Here is a 15,584-nt window from a genome sequence, read left to right on the forward strand (position 1 = left end):
GTAGGTGAACGGATGGTTTCCGCAAGTGTGGTTCCAGTCATGCCTATTTACTATCCAGGTGAAAGCTACAATCCTTTCTGGAAGTCACTTGTTAAATTCGCTTCAAAGTCCGTGTAGATGAGGAGACAGGTTAAATAAGGATTTTTAAGCCTCGAGACCATTGAGCCATGGTTTGTGTATGTGTGCAATTCAGAGGCTGAATGGGAAAGACAAAAAATTTGCCTTTGAACGGGGTTTGGTAGCAGGTGACAGGTGCACCAGTTTTGGTCAAGAACTGCAAAGCTGCTGGGTTTTTCCACACGCAACATTTTGTGTGTATGAAGAATGATTTGATTTGTCCAACACCCAAAAGATATCCAGAAAACTTGGACAACTGTGGGAAGCATTGGACTCAACGAGGGACAGCATTCCTGTGGAATGCTTTCAACACCATGTGGAGTCCATGGCAACGAATTGAGGCTGCTCTGAGGGCAAAAGGGAGGGGTGCAACGCAATAGTAGGAAGGTGTTCCTAATGTTTTGTACACTGGTCAAACGATGACATTTTCTTTTGCATATTCTGACAGAGGCATGGGCAGGACCATTTTGTGACAACACATGCAGGTATAGCCTAGTAATTGGCACGAGGGCACCAGTGACAAAGTTTTTTTTGTAATCCCTAAGCTCCATCCCCTCTAACATGTTGCCTGGAGACAGAGCTGAACAGTGCTTAGGCCCTGAGCCTTGGTTGAATTACATTAAGCGCCAAGATGAGCTGATCAGCACGTTTCCCCTACTCTCTCTGTGACCTCCATACACCTGCCTTAAGGCCCACAGGGAAGGACTTCCTGCACTGGACAGGACACTGAACAAGCTATCCAACCATGTGAGGGTCTTCAGGGCAGAAGAGCACCAGAGTGTGCCAATAAATTCCAGCCATCACCTTCGGTCACTATCCAGGGTCAGAGCGGTGTGTTGGATCCCGGGAATAACAGTAGACTAAAAGCCGTACTTGAAGTAAATCTGTTTACTAACACGGACGTACCCAACCGTACAATATCCTACAATGTTCTTTACAGACTGGATGAATAACAACTCTATAGCTGCCCGATATCAGCAAGCGTCACCGGCGCAAATGGACCTGAGGCTGTCCCAAAAGAACTGACCCGATGACCTGAACTGAGTCGGAGGAGGAGGGTGTGGTCAGCAACTCTGTTTTCATTTTTCTTTGAGAGAGAGAGAGAAAAAAAAGAAAGACTGCGGTGAATGTAATTGAAACCATACCCGGGGTATTTCTCTGTGCCGAGGGTGCGGAATGGCTGGGAATGTTGTGCTCTGTGCTCCAGTTGAGGGGAGCGTCTGTCATCTCGGGGGTGTGTCTTTTACCCCGACCTACAGTGCATTCGGAAAGTATTCAGACCCTCTGACTTTTTTTACCCATTTTGTTAAGTTACAGCCTTATTCTAAAATGGATAAATTCCCTTCTTTCCCCCCAATCTACACACAACACCCCATAAAGACAAAGGTATTACATGTATCAAATGTATTAAAAACTGAAATATCACATTAACAAAAGTATTCACATTTACATATATATTTTTCAAAGTAGCCACCCTTGGCATTGATAACAGTTTTGCACAGTTGGAATTCTCTCAACCAGCTTCACGAGGAACGCTTTTCCAACAGTCTTGAAGGAGTTCCCACATATGCTGAGCACTCATTTGCTGCTTTTCCTTCACTCTGCGGTCCAACTCATCCCAAACCATCTCAATTGGGTTGAGGTCGAGTGATTGTGGAAGCCAGGTCATCTGATGCAGCACTCTCCTTCAAATAGCCCTTACACAACTGGAAGTGTGTTGGGTCATTGACCTGTTGAAAAACAAAAGATAGTGGAACTAAGCCCAACCCAGATGGGATGGCATATCGCTGCAGAATGCTGTGGTAGCTATGCTGGTTAAGTGTCCCTTGAATTCTAAATAAATCATAGACAGTGTCAACAGCAAAGCACCCCCACACCACTTCCTCCATGCTTCACGGTGGGAACCACACATGGTGAGATCATCCGTTCACCTACTCTGCGTCTCACAAAGACAGGGCGGTTGGAAACAAAAATCTCACATTTGGACTCATCAGACCAAAGGACAGATTTTCACTGGTCTAATGTCCATGGCTCATGTTTCTTGGGCCAAGCAAGTCTCTTCTTATTATTGGTGTCCTTTAGTAGTGGTTTCTTTGCAGCAATTTGACCATGAAGGCCTGATTTCACACAGTCTCTGAACAGTTAATTTTGAGATGTGTGTTACTTTAACTCTGTGAAGCATTTATTTGGGCTGCAATCTGAGGTGCAGTTAACTAATGAAAGTATCCTCTGCAGCATAGTTCACTCTGGGTCTTCCTTTCCTGTGGTGGTCCTTCGAGAGCCAGTTTCATCAATGCGCTTGATGGTTTTTGCAACTGCACTTGATGGTGTAACTGAGTCAGATTACTTTAAGACATGAAGGTCAGTCAATGATGGACTGTCATTTCTCTTTGCTTATTTGAGCTGTTCTTACCATAATATGGACTTGGTATTTTACCAAATAGGGCTATATTCTGTATACTACCCCTACCTTGTCACAACACAACTGATTGGCTCAAACGCATTAAAGAATAATTAAATTCCACAAACTTTTAACAAGGTTATGTGAAATGCTTTCCAGGTGACTACCTCATGAAGCTGGTTGAGAGAATGCCATGAGTGTGAAGTTGTCAAAGCAAAGGGTGGCTACTTACACAAATCTCAAAATATTATTTTGATTTGTTTCACACTTTATAGCTTACTACATGATTTCATGTGTTATTTCATCGTTTTGATGTATTCAGTATCATTCTACAATGTAAAAATAGTAACAAATAAAGAAACTGTCAGGGTTCAAGATTGGGGCTGTACAAATGTTTGATTATGCTTATGTTATAAGATCTCTCTCTCTCTCTCTCAAGGGGAGTGTGTGAGATAAGAGACAACTCAGACATTCCACAATACATCAACTTTGGGGAGGGGACATTTATTGCCTAGCTTTTACAACACTGAAATGGTTTGTAAAGCTATGGCTGCAGAGTTTTGAGTCTCAGGAGTAAAAAGGTAACGACGTAGTCAGTGACATCACTAAGGCGGGACTTCAGTTTAATAAAACAACTGAGACCTTTTGTTTGAGGCAGAACTTAGGTCAGAAACATGCGTGCCATGTTCCTGTTTGTCAACTTCTGTCTGCAATTGCATTAATAAAAAAGTTTGAATTAAAGATTGTCATAATGCTAATTTCACCAATGATTGACAAGGAAGGACGTAAGGAATGAACCCTAACAAAACCATGGAATGAGTAGGTGTGTCCAAACTTCACTGGTACTGTATATATTTACATATACAGATTGTAAATATTACAGACAATTGCATTGATGGAAGATACAATCTGTGCTATTAAAGGTGATCTACCCCACTTCCCCAATAAATAAATAAACAGAGTACTTTGTTGAAGCACCTTTGGCAGCGATTACAGCCTCAAATCTTCTTGGGTATGATGCTACAAGCTTGACAACTGTATTTGGGGAGTTTCCACATTCTTCTCTGCAGATCCTCTCAAGCTCGGTCAGGTTGGATGGGGAGCGTTGCTGCACAGCTATTTTCAGGTCACTCCAGAAATGTTCGATTGGGTTCAAGTCCAGGTTCTTGCTGGACCACTCAGGGACATTCAGAGACTTGGCCAGAAGACACTCCTGCATTGTCTTGGCTGTGTGTTTAGGGTCATTGTCCTGTTGGAAGGTGATCCTTCACCCCAGTCAGGTGTCCTGAGTGCTGTGGAGCAAGTTTTTAATCAAGGATTTCTGTACTTTGCTCTGTTCATCTTTCCCTTGATCCTGACTAGTCTCCCAGTCCCTGCCGCTGAAAAACATCCCCACAGCATAATGCTGCAATAACCATGTTTCACCGTAGGGATGGTGCCAGGTTTCCTCCAGACGTTACACTTGGCATTCAGGCCAAAGAGTTCAATCTTGGTTTCATCACACCAGAGAATCTTGTTTCTCATGGTCAAGAGTCATTTGGGTACCTTTTGGCAAACTCCAAGAGGGCTGTCATGTGCCTTTTACTGAGAAGTGGCTTCGTCTGGCCACTCTACCATAAAGGCCTGATTGGTGGAGTGCTGCAGAGATGGTTGTCTTTCTGGAAGGTTCTGCCATCTCCACAGAGGAACTCTGGATCTCTGTCAGAGTGATCTGTCATCTCCCTGACCAAGGCCCTTCTCCCCCGATTGCTCTGTTTGGACAGGCGGCCAGCTCTAGGAAGAGTCTTCGAGGTTCCAAATAGCTTCCATTTAAGAATGATGGAGGCCAGTGTGTTCTTGGGGACCTTCTATACTGCGGTACCCTTCCCCAGATCTGTGCAGACACAATCCTGTCTTAGAGCTCTATGGACAATTCCTTCGACCTCATGGCTTGGTTTTTGCTCTGACATGCACTGTCAACTGTGGGACCTTATATAGACAGTTGTGTGCCTTTCCAAATAATGTCCAATCAATTGAATTTGCCACAGGTGGACTCCAATCAAGTTGTAGAAACATCAAGGATGATAAATGGAAACAGAAAGCACCTGAGCTCAATTTTCAGTCTCATAGCAAAGAGTCTGAATACTTGTGTAAATAAAAAGGTATGTTTTTTTTATTTTTAATACATTTGCAAACATTTCTAAACCTGTTTTTGCTTTGTCATTATGGGTTTGTGTGTAGATTGATTATAAAAAAAATATATTCAATCCGTTTTAGAATAAGGCTGTAACATAACAAAATATGGAAAAGGGGGTCTGAATACTTTCCGAACGCTGTGCATGTACATATCTACCTCAATTACCTCGTACCCCTGCACCGACTCTGTAGTCCCTGGATATACATATATATATACACACACACGTTATTTTATTTTACTATTTATTGACTCATCAGACCACATGACCACATGTCATGCAATAAAATGCAAATTAATTACTTAAAAATCATACAATGTGATTTTCTGGATTTTTGTTTTAGATTCCGTCTCTCACAGTTGAAGTGTACCTATGATACAGACCTCTACATGCTTTGTAAGTAGGAACCCCTGTAAAATCTGCAGTGTATCAACTACTTGTTCTCCCCACTGTATACATCTTTACGTCTGCATTGTTGGAAAATTACATTTCACTGTTAGTCTAGACCTGTTGTTTACGAAGCATGTGACAAATACAATTTTATTTGTGCGTACATCTCAGGGTGTGTCTGACCAAGAGGCCACATAAACAAGTAACTGATTACCTCATCCACGCATCGGTCTACGTACGTGTGTGTGTGAGACAGACCCTGATGCAGGGCGGAGAAAGAGATGGAGCCTGTAAATGATCTTACGTCCTACATTACACTTAGGCGGGTAATGCTGGTGAGGGCGGAAACTAAATCATAGAATGCTTTATTAAAACAGATTATGTGAAGATCATTAATAATTGTCATGAAACATGACATCATTGCTCCCTACAAACTAGCTAGTTTCTTTGGTCAAATCCCACTTCTGCCAAAATGTCCTGCACTTCTGAGACCTCTCAGCTGGAGCACAATGAGGAAAATTAAAATGACATTCCACCACTAAACTGACTTTTCATTCCTAATCTTGTAAACTAAGATTGTTAGTTACAATATTTAAGAATATATTCTCACTAAGGGCAGTCAAGCATCTATCATCATGTCACCAGAATAAGACCCTCAATATTTATTAGAAAGGAGCACCAAGCTCATCACAGTGTACTTTGACCATCCTGTGAAGTTCATCATTAGCCTATAAAACTGCATGGTTTCCCCAAGTCGTAGTGGAAGAACCACACACCACATTATCGTGTGACTCCAAGTTTATTTTGATATGATGGTTATTATATAAAACATTTGCGCATGAGGGCGTTTCAACCGCCATTCCTGCAATAATTTTACTGACACAAAAACATCCCACCGTGTCAAACGAACAGCATTTATAAAATTGTAGCGAAACCTCCTGTTTCCATCACAGCGCCCGTGATTCTCTCTCTCCGTACCGTACGACTTTACTCGCAGAAAAAAAGTGGATAGAAACGTGGTTACTTGCACACAATCATGGTATTTGGCACATTATTTTGCTCTACAATTACCCAGGTACTTACTTATGCCATCTAATCTCTGACTTGCCCCCTCCCATGTGAACCTCACGACAAAGAAAAGATAAACTAGTACAGTACACTGTGACGAGACTTTACCTGAAAGTCAAAGTCCACAAAAACACGTACATAAATAACAATGAGGGGGAAGACTTACGGCAGCAATAACTTCTGTTGTACATGACACCGGTAATTAAGTATCTCCTGTCCAATAGTCGACCCCTGACCCTCAGCCACACACACACTCACAGTACTGAGCTGCTACAGTATTTAAACCTTCAATGGAAATGTGTGTGCCTAATAAGATTCACAGGGAATTAAAGCCAAAACATCCTGTGGTCAAGGGGCCTTGAATAATCCCAGTCAATCTGCCGTTACTCCAACACAAACAGGGAAGGAAGCCCTCAAAGTGGCACTGTATCATCTGTGTTTTCTTACTATTAATTATTTTGACATAAAAATCTGTATGGGGTTGGGTTACTGATAAAGTGTCATGTTGTCTATAGTGAATTTGACCTAAAATCATTATCAAATCACTAACCTAATTCACGCAACATGCCGTTGTGAAAGAGAACGTGATCCGGTATTAAAGTATAAAACAACATGACCAGCACACAGCCAGCTGTGAGATGAGCCAGAATTTGCATAACCCACTACATGTTTGTGTAAAACCTTCACTAGCAGCGCAGTGGACCCCTCTTGGACATTGGAACATTTTAACTGTTACCTAAATGTTGTACCGCTTTGTACTTACAAAACATGCTGTGGTAAAATCTACAGATCAATACCAATGTCAAGTTGGGTCAAGCTCCATCTCTGAAAGAGGAAGTGACAGTTGGATCATTGTGGAGTGGACCCCTACACTTCTGGCTCACCAGCCTGGCTTTCATTGTGGAGTGGACCCCTACACTTCTGGCTCACCAGCCTGGCTTTCATTGTGGAGTGGACCCCTACACTTCTGGCTCACCAGCCTGGTTTCATTGTGGAGTGGACCCCTACACTTCTGGCTCACCAGCCTGGCTTTCATTGTGGAGTGGACCCCTACACTTCTGGCTCACCAGCCTGGCTTTCATTGTGGAGTGGATCCCTACACTTCTGGCTCACCAGCCTGGCTTTCATTGTGGAGTGGACCCCTACACTTCTGGCTCACCAGCCTGGTTTAATTGTGGAGTAGACACCTACACTTCTGGCTCACACCAAGTCTCATTCACATGACTACAGCAATCAAGGCTGATTCTCCCCACATTGCAGTCATTTAGCAGACGCACTTATCCAGAGTGACTTACAGGAGCAATTAGGGTTAAGTGCCTTGCTCAGACAGATTTTTCACCAAGTCGGCTCAAGGATTCAAACCAGCAACCTGTCTGTTACTGGCCCGGCGCTTCTAACCACTAGGCTACCTGCAGCCGACAACACCATGACCAACTTTACAACAACCACCAGGAGTTGTGCATGTTTGACATACCTCTTCCTGTTGTTCTGTTGAGAACATTCTGGAATGAACATCACATCTCAAAAGCATAGCACACATACATTCTGAGTTGTGTGGAACCCTATAAGCAACTGTACTGTATGAATGCATTCTTTTGAATAAAAATATATATGAGGAGCAGAACGATACCAGTATCGCGATACTCGTTAGTATCGTAGCAATTAAAACAAAATACGGATTTAACTTCTTTATGAAAACAGGCCTGATGTTGAAAACAAGCATTATTTTGTCATCCAGATTCACATTCATTTTCCAAGCTATAGCAACCAATATTTCACATGCAGCAGGTGTTTAAAGTACCTAAGAGTTTGTACTGCTTCATGTATTCATTTTTGCCCTGGAAAAAAGTATTGCATTGTCACAGCCCTAATAAACAGCTTGTGTGGTAGTCAGGGCCTTTAAATGGCTGCCTGATCTAAGAATGCAGACTAATGGTGAGTCTACCTGGGGCAGTGCTAGTAACTATACCCCGCTGACCCCTCCCCCTCTATTACACCCCTAAATTCAAACCAATATACCAACAACCCAAGGGGAGGAAGTGAGCTATGCAAGGCAACAGACACCCTTGTCCTGCAGACAGAAATGATGTGCGTGTCTCTACACTGTTCTGACATCACCTATTTTCATAGGTGAAGTCAATTAAAATCGTTAGGATCCCTTTAATTAACAGCTGATTTCAAAATGTATTTCTCAAACATTTGTGACCAAAAGTCAACTAACTTAAATACCAAATAGAGGAAAAATACAATTGTGTAAAAATATATATTTGAATTTCCTTGAGGTGAGTGTGAGAACACAGAGGAACCAGGTGGTAGAGGCACATCATCCTATTCCAACACTCTTCAAACTGGTCAGGCACTCCTTCAGAGTCTGAGAGCAGACATTTACAAAGTGTACAGTTAAGAAGGGGGAAATAAGTGTAAACAAATCAAATATTCTGGCTATTTATTCCCAGTCCAGTGTGAATCAAAGTATGAGTGTGTCTTGCTTGAACATTACTTTATCCTACATATGAGATTAGTCATTTTAGAATAGGTAGAGGAAAGAACTAGCTCGCTCTGAAATGTCACGTTTGATTTGATCACTGGGGCATTTCTAAACCCTTGCTGAATTATGTTACATCACCACTCCAGTAAGTATCTTGACTGACAGCTCGGCATCATGCTTCTCAACAAACATCACATATCAGACCGTGTTATGTTTGGAAAGTGTGCCATCAACCCTGGCGAAGTAATAAAGAAATTCATAAACTGCATGTCAAGTTCAAGAGGACTTGTAACTAATTAGCTTTGCTATTCAAAGTTGAGGGCGAATGTGTCTAGCCAGCTGGCTAGTTAAGAAACGTTAGAGCCAAATAAGACAACTGGGGTGACAATGAATAAGTTAATGCATGATTGAATGGCAGTTACCATATCTGACACTATTAACATGCGTCGTCACCTTGTTACCTGTTCAAAACACCTGACCGGTTTGTCCGATAAAACAGGCTAACAAAACGTGTGGTTAACATTAAACTAGCTAGCTACACTCACTACCTAGCTAAATTTCACAAGCAAGCTAACTTTAGCAGTTGATGGCGCCGTGTGTGTTCCCACTACGTCGGGCCTAAATCTAAGCCCTCCGCCAAAAAAATACTACTCATAATATGACAAATAAGCAGAACATGTTACTAGCTTGTTAGCCACAAGACTCTGCAAAACTATCCGCCAAAAAAAATGCAAAACATCTGACTGATATTATTTTTGTTTGATATAAGAAAGTAATGAGGGTTCAATGATATCGTCGAAAGAGACGGGATTTAGGCAACGTTAACTAAACGTGAATCTTGTCCAGTTTCCCTGGGTTAGTTTTAGCTAGCATGAGTTGCTTACCTCAGATACCTCATCATCGTCGCTGGCAGATCCAGGGCCGGAGGAAAGCACTGCGGCCGCTGCGAGCTGGAAATCAAGCCGGTCAGCTGCAGGCCCACCAGCCTCGCCAAACAAGCGGACTTTCTTTCCACCAACACCAATCCCTAAACCCCCGAGTCCGGCTCCTGGTGTGGCTCCAACCCCCATTCCTACCGCAGGGGAGCGCGGAGTCACAGAGTCAATCTCGTCCTCGAAGCCGTCCGTCAGCATTGCCGTCCCGGCTACTGCATCCTGCATACTTTCCTTAGTATTTTGTATTCTAATAGCCGCAATACTGTCTTAAACTTTCTTTGAGGTTGTTAGTAATTATGTTTATACTTCAGTAAAATCCTGAAGCGAGAAGACCGTCTCTTTCCTTCAAGCCATTAACTTTCTAACAACCTAACATGCTTCGCTATAGTTCGCTCTTAGCCCGCCTCTATTCAGAATCCATGCGCATAATTGGTTAAGAAAATACAATACCAACATATTTATGCTGCAGTTGGCTAGAATAGATGCTTATCAGTGGAAAGCACGCGACGTCAAGGTCGGTTTACGAGAACAAATTGAAACGAAATATTTGGAAGATGATTGGACACTTGCACGTCTGTCACAAAAATTGGCACCTCCGTGATACGCCTATCCTTGCAAATAGTAATAATGTATTGCCGCTTCATCAAATTTAGAAATCCTTAATTGATACAATACGACACCCCGCTTCCGTTTTGGTACAAAGCTGAGGGATCAAATCGAATTGCAATTATCACATACGCGTGTTTAGCAGATATTGCGGGTGTAGCGAGAAAAGCTTGTGTTTCTACCTCCGACAGTGCAGTAATATCGTAACAATTTCACAACATAGAACCAAAATACACGTAAATCTAATTAAGGGGTGGGCCTGGATAAATGTAACCACTTTCACACTCATAGACAGGTATGGATGCAAAGACCGACCATCCATGAAATCAAAATAGTTTATACCATGTTGAGTCCAGTGTTTTTAAATTGTTTAAACATTGGGAGTAAAACAAGCTTATATGTTGGGTTATGATGGGGTATGACATCTGAACTAAGCTAATCAGGAATTTATAAATAATATTTTTTAAATATCAATGGGGTATATATCATTCATTTATAAGTCCAACAATATATTTAGCAACTTAGGATTCGAGCTAAATCTTTGCCAAGATTTTTCAGGGGTACATAAACAATGCAATAGTAAAGAGGCCACTTCTTTCCATTTTCATGTCAGTCTCTGTCCATAAATATACAAATGTCACCTGTATTTCAACTCAATCTCTCAGAACCATGCCATTTTTATTAGACCATTAAAACCCTTTCCAAAAGCCACTGATGAGGTTGGCATATGGGACATGGCATTTCCATGTTTTTTTTATTTAACCTTTATTCAACCAGCTAGGCCAGTCGAGAACAAGTTCTCATTTACAACTGCGACCTGGCCAAGATAAAGCAAAGCAGTGCAACAAAAACAACAACAGAGAGTTACACATAAACAAACAAACATTTTTCTATTGTGTATGTACAGCATGTGTAAATCCTGTATGGATTGTAAATGACATCGCCAAAGTCAAGGATTGGTAGGATAGTCAGTTTTACGAGGGTATGTTTGGCAGCATGAGTGAAGGAGGCTTTGTTGCGAAATAGGAAGCCAATTCTAGATACAAGTTTTGATTGGTGATGCTTAATGTGAGTCTGGAAGGAGAGTTTACAGTCTAACCAGACACCTAGATATTTGTAGTTGTCCACATATTCTAAGGCAGCAATCCGTTGAAGAGCATGCATTTAGTTTTACTAGCATTTAACTTTTACTAGCATTTTACTAGCATTTAAAAGCAGTTGGAGGCCACGGAAGGAGAGTTGTATGGCATTGAAGCATGTTTTGAGGTTTGTTAACAGTGTCCAAAGAAAGGCCAGAAGTATACAGAATAGTGTCGTCTGCGTAGAGTTGGATCAGAAAATCACCAACAGCAAGAGCGACATCATTGATGTATACAGAGAAGAGTCAGCCCGAGAATTGAACCCTGTGGCACCCCCATAGAGACTGCCAGAGGTCCAGACAACAGGCCCTCCGATTTGACATGTTGAACTCTATCTGAGAAGTAGTTGGTGAACCAGCCGAGGCAGTCATTTGAGAAACCAAGGCTATTGAGTCTGCCGCAAAGAATGTGGTGATTGACAGAGTCGAAAGCCTTGGCCAGGTCGATGAAGACTGCTGCACAGTACTGTCTTTTATCGACAGCGGCTATGATTTCCTTTAGGACCTTGAGGTGAGGTGCACCCATGACCAGCTCGGAAACCAGATTGCATAGTGGAGAAGGTACGGTGGGATTCGAAATGGTCAGTGATCTGTTTGTTCACTTTGCTTTCAAATATTTTAGAAACGCAGGGCAGGGTGGGTATAGGTCTATAACAGTTTGGGTCTAGAGTTTCTCCCCTTTGAAGAGGGGGATGACCGCGACAGCTTTCCAATCTTTGGGAATCTCAGACGATACGAGAGTTTGAACAGGCGAGTAATACGGGTTCCAACAATTTCGGTAGATAATTATAGAAAGGGAGGGTCCAGATTGTATAGACCAGCTGATTTGTCAGGATCCAGATTTTGCAGGTCTTTCAGAACATCTGCAGTCTGGATTTGGGTGAAGGAAAAGCGAGGCTTGGGAATGTTGTTGCGGAGCTGTTGGCCGGGGTAGGGGTAGCCACGAGGAAAGCATGGCCAGCAGTAGAAAAATGCTTATTGAAATGATCGATTATCGTAGATTTATCGGTGGTGACAGTGTTTCCTAGCCTCAGTGCAGTGGGCAGCTGGGAGGAGGTGTTCTTATTGTCCATGGACTTTACAATGTCCCAAAACGTTTCAGAATTAGTGCTACATGATGGAAATTTCTGTCTGAAAAAGCTAGCTTTAGCTCTCCTAACTGACTGTGTCTATTGGTTCCTGACTTCCCTGAAAAGTTGCATATCGCAGGGGCTATTCAATGCTAATGCAGAACGTGCAGAATGTTTTTGTGATGGTCAAGGGCAGTCAAGTCTGGGGTGAATCAAGGGCTATATCTGTTCTTCGTTCTACATTTTTTGAATGGGGCATGCTTATTTAAGATGGTGAGGAAAGCACTTTTAAAGAGCAACCAGGCATCCTCTACTGACGGGATGAGGTCAATATCCTTCCAGGATACGCCAGCCAGGTCAATTAGAAAGGCCTGTTCGCTGAAGTGTTGTAGGGAGCGTTTGACAGTTATGAGGGGTGGTCATTTGACCGCAGACCCATTACGGACGCAGGCAATGAGGAATTGATCGCTGAGATCTTGATTGAAAACTGCAGAGGTGTATTTAGGGGCGGCAGGGTAGCCTAGTGGTTAGAGCTTTGGACTAGTAACCGGAAGGTTGCAAGTTCAAACCCCCGAGCTGACAAGGTACAAATCTGTCGTTCTGCCCCTGAACAGGCAGTTAACCCACTGTTCCTAGGCCGTCATTGAAAATAAGAATTTGTTCTTAACTGACTTGCCTAGTGAAATAAAAGTACAATAATTTTTTAAAAGTTAGTTAGTTAGGATAACATCTATGAGGGTCCCTGTGTTTACAGATTTGGAGTTGTACCTGGTATGTTCATTGATAATTTGTGTGAGATTGAGGGCATCACGCGTGGATTGTAAAATGGCTGGGGTGTTAAGCATGTCCCAGTTTAGGAGTATTCATACACACTTGTACATGTGTGAAATAGGACAAATATAAGCAGGCAGTGATTGCGGTCATCCTGGTTGAAGAGAGCAGAGGTGTATTTGGAGGGCAGGTTGGTCAGGATGATATCTATGAGGGTGCCCGTGTTTATGGATTTGGGGTTGTTCCTGGTAGGTTCATTGATAATTTGTGTGAGATTGAGGGCATCTAGCTTAGATTGTAGGATGGCCAGGGTGTTAAACATGTCCCAGTTTAGGTCACCTAAACCTAGCTGGGGGCTGAGGGGGTCTATAACAAGCAGCAATGGAGTGACTTGTTTCTGGAAAGGTTGATTTTTAAAAGTAGAAGCCCGAATTGTTTGGGCACAGACCTGGATAGCATGACAGAACTGTAGATTGCAACTCCACCCCCTTTGGCAGTTCGATCTTAACAGAAAATGTTGTAGTTGGGGGTGGAAATGTCAGGATTTTTGGTGGCCTTCCTAAGCCAGGATTCAGACATGACTAGGACATCAGGGTTGGCGCAGTGAATAAAACAAACTTCGGGAGGAGGCTTCTGATGTTAACATGCATGAAACCAATGCTTTTACGGTTACAGAAGTCAACAAATGAGAGCGCCTGGAGAATGGGAATGGTGCTGGGGGCTGCAGGGCCTGGATTAACCTCTACATCACCAGAGGAACCGAGGAGTAGGATAAGGGTATGGCTAAAGGCTATAAGAACTGGTCGTCTAGTGTGTTCCAAAAAAACAAGTAAAAGGAGCAGATTTCTGGGCATGGAAGAATAGATTCAAGGCATAGTGTACAGACAAGGGTATGGTAGTATGTGAGTACAGTAGGCATTGAGTGAGGTTTTGTTTCTAGAGGCACCAGTTAAGCCAGGTGAGGTCACCACATGTGTGGAGGGTGGGACAAATGGGCTAAGGCATATTGGGCAGGGGACTCTACAGTGAAATAAGACAATAATCACTATTCAAAACAGCAATAGACAAGCCATATTGACATTTGGGAGAGGCATGTGTCGCCGAGTGATCATAGGGTCCAATGAGTAGCAATAGGTGAGTCAGGGAGCCGATTCGGTAGTCGATACTACGCTAGGTAAGCTAAAGACCAGAGAGATTCAGACAGCTAGCGGGCCGGGGCTAGCAGATGGGCCTTTGGCGACGTCGCAACGGAAAAGCCTGTTGAAACCACCTGACGGATTACGTTAGCAGACCAGTCGTGATGGATCGGCGGGGCTCCATGTCGGCAGTAAAGGGTCCAGGCAAATTGGCAAAGCCCAAGAATTGGCTGGTGGACCTCTTCGGCTAGCTGGGAGATGAGCCTATTTCAAGGCTAGCTCAAGGCTAACTGGTGCTTGCTTTGGGACAGAGACATTATCCAAGAGTAGCCACTCGGATTGCAGCTAGCTAGCTGCGATGATCTGGTGTAAAGGTTCAGAGCTTGCGTTAGGAATCCGGAGATATGGTAGACAAAAAGCAGTCCGATATGCTGTGGGTTCATATCGCGCTGTGTAGACTGGCAGGTATTAACCGAACTGAGGCTGGCAGGCATCCAAGATAACGGTGAAGACCGCTATCAGTGGCTAACTGACTACTGGCTAGCTACTGATGGGGATTCCGGTTCTAAAGTATAAAAATAGCAGATCCGTACCACATTGTGTGAGGCGGGTTGCAGGAAAGGATATTCAGTCCATAGATGGAAAGTGAGATTAAAATATATACAAATAAATGACATTTACACGGGACAGGACACCGACTGCTACGCCATCTTGGATATAAGCAATCTTCCCTCCCTTTTGGACATATATTCTTCAAGTATCAGTGAGTATATGATTTAACTTAGAAATGCCGAGTTTAGCGTACTGTACCACATCAGAAGCCAAAATATAAGCTTGTTTTACTCCAATGTCTGTAATCATATTAAATAAACAAACACCTTACAGCCTCAAAACTATAATTTCGCTATCTTTGGTGGTCAGTCCATGCATCCATAGCACTGTCTACAAATTTTAGAGTGGTTACACTTGTGACAGAGGTGCGAAGAATCCACTGTTGGTTCAACTGCAGATTGCCCCGTAAATGAAGCCAATAGTGATTTAGCATGCACAGCATTATGGGTGCTAGATGGCCACTATAGTATTGAATATCCTCAGTCAAGCCAACTGAAAGCAAAACACCAGTCAGTCCCATGGTTTCTACAACAAACAGTTTTCAAAATCATACCTGAGGCTAAATGACCAGTCACATACATATACACATATATATATATATATATATACATATATACACACATTTAATGACAATATTTTTTGTGACGACAATGGTCACTATATATAGCAATGAATATA

General features: G+C 42.7%; 1 protein-coding gene across 6 annotated transcripts in view; it reads right to left on the reverse strand.

Moving 5' to 3' along the window:
* LOC118390636 (ankyrin repeat domain-containing protein 17-like) overlaps positions 1 to 9,993 on the reverse strand; it is a 51,485-nt gene extending 41,492 nt beyond the window's left edge. For 3 of the 6 annotated variants that reach the window (XM_052529378.1, XM_052529377.1, XM_052529379.1), the window contains exon 1: positions 9,523 to 9,992. In XM_052529378.1, the coding sequence (XP_052385338.1) occupies positions 9,523 to 9,798 (276 nt within the window). In that variant the 5' untranslated portion in view covers positions 9,799 to 9,992. Of the gene's footprint in view, positions 1 to 9,522 lie in introns of all 6 variants that reach the window. The other 3 variants (XM_052529381.1, XM_052529380.1, XM_052529376.1) reach the window with 2 other exon arrangements.
* Between the last annotated feature and the right edge of the window lie 5,591 nt (positions 9,994 to 15,584).

Source organism: Oncorhynchus keta, chromosome 11 (assembly GCF_023373465.1).
Source record: "Oncorhynchus keta strain PuntledgeMale-10-30-2019 chromosome 11, Oket_V2, whole genome shotgun sequence".
NCBI classification, from domain to species: domain Eukaryota; kingdom Metazoa; phylum Chordata; class Actinopteri; order Salmoniformes; family Salmonidae; genus Oncorhynchus; species Oncorhynchus keta.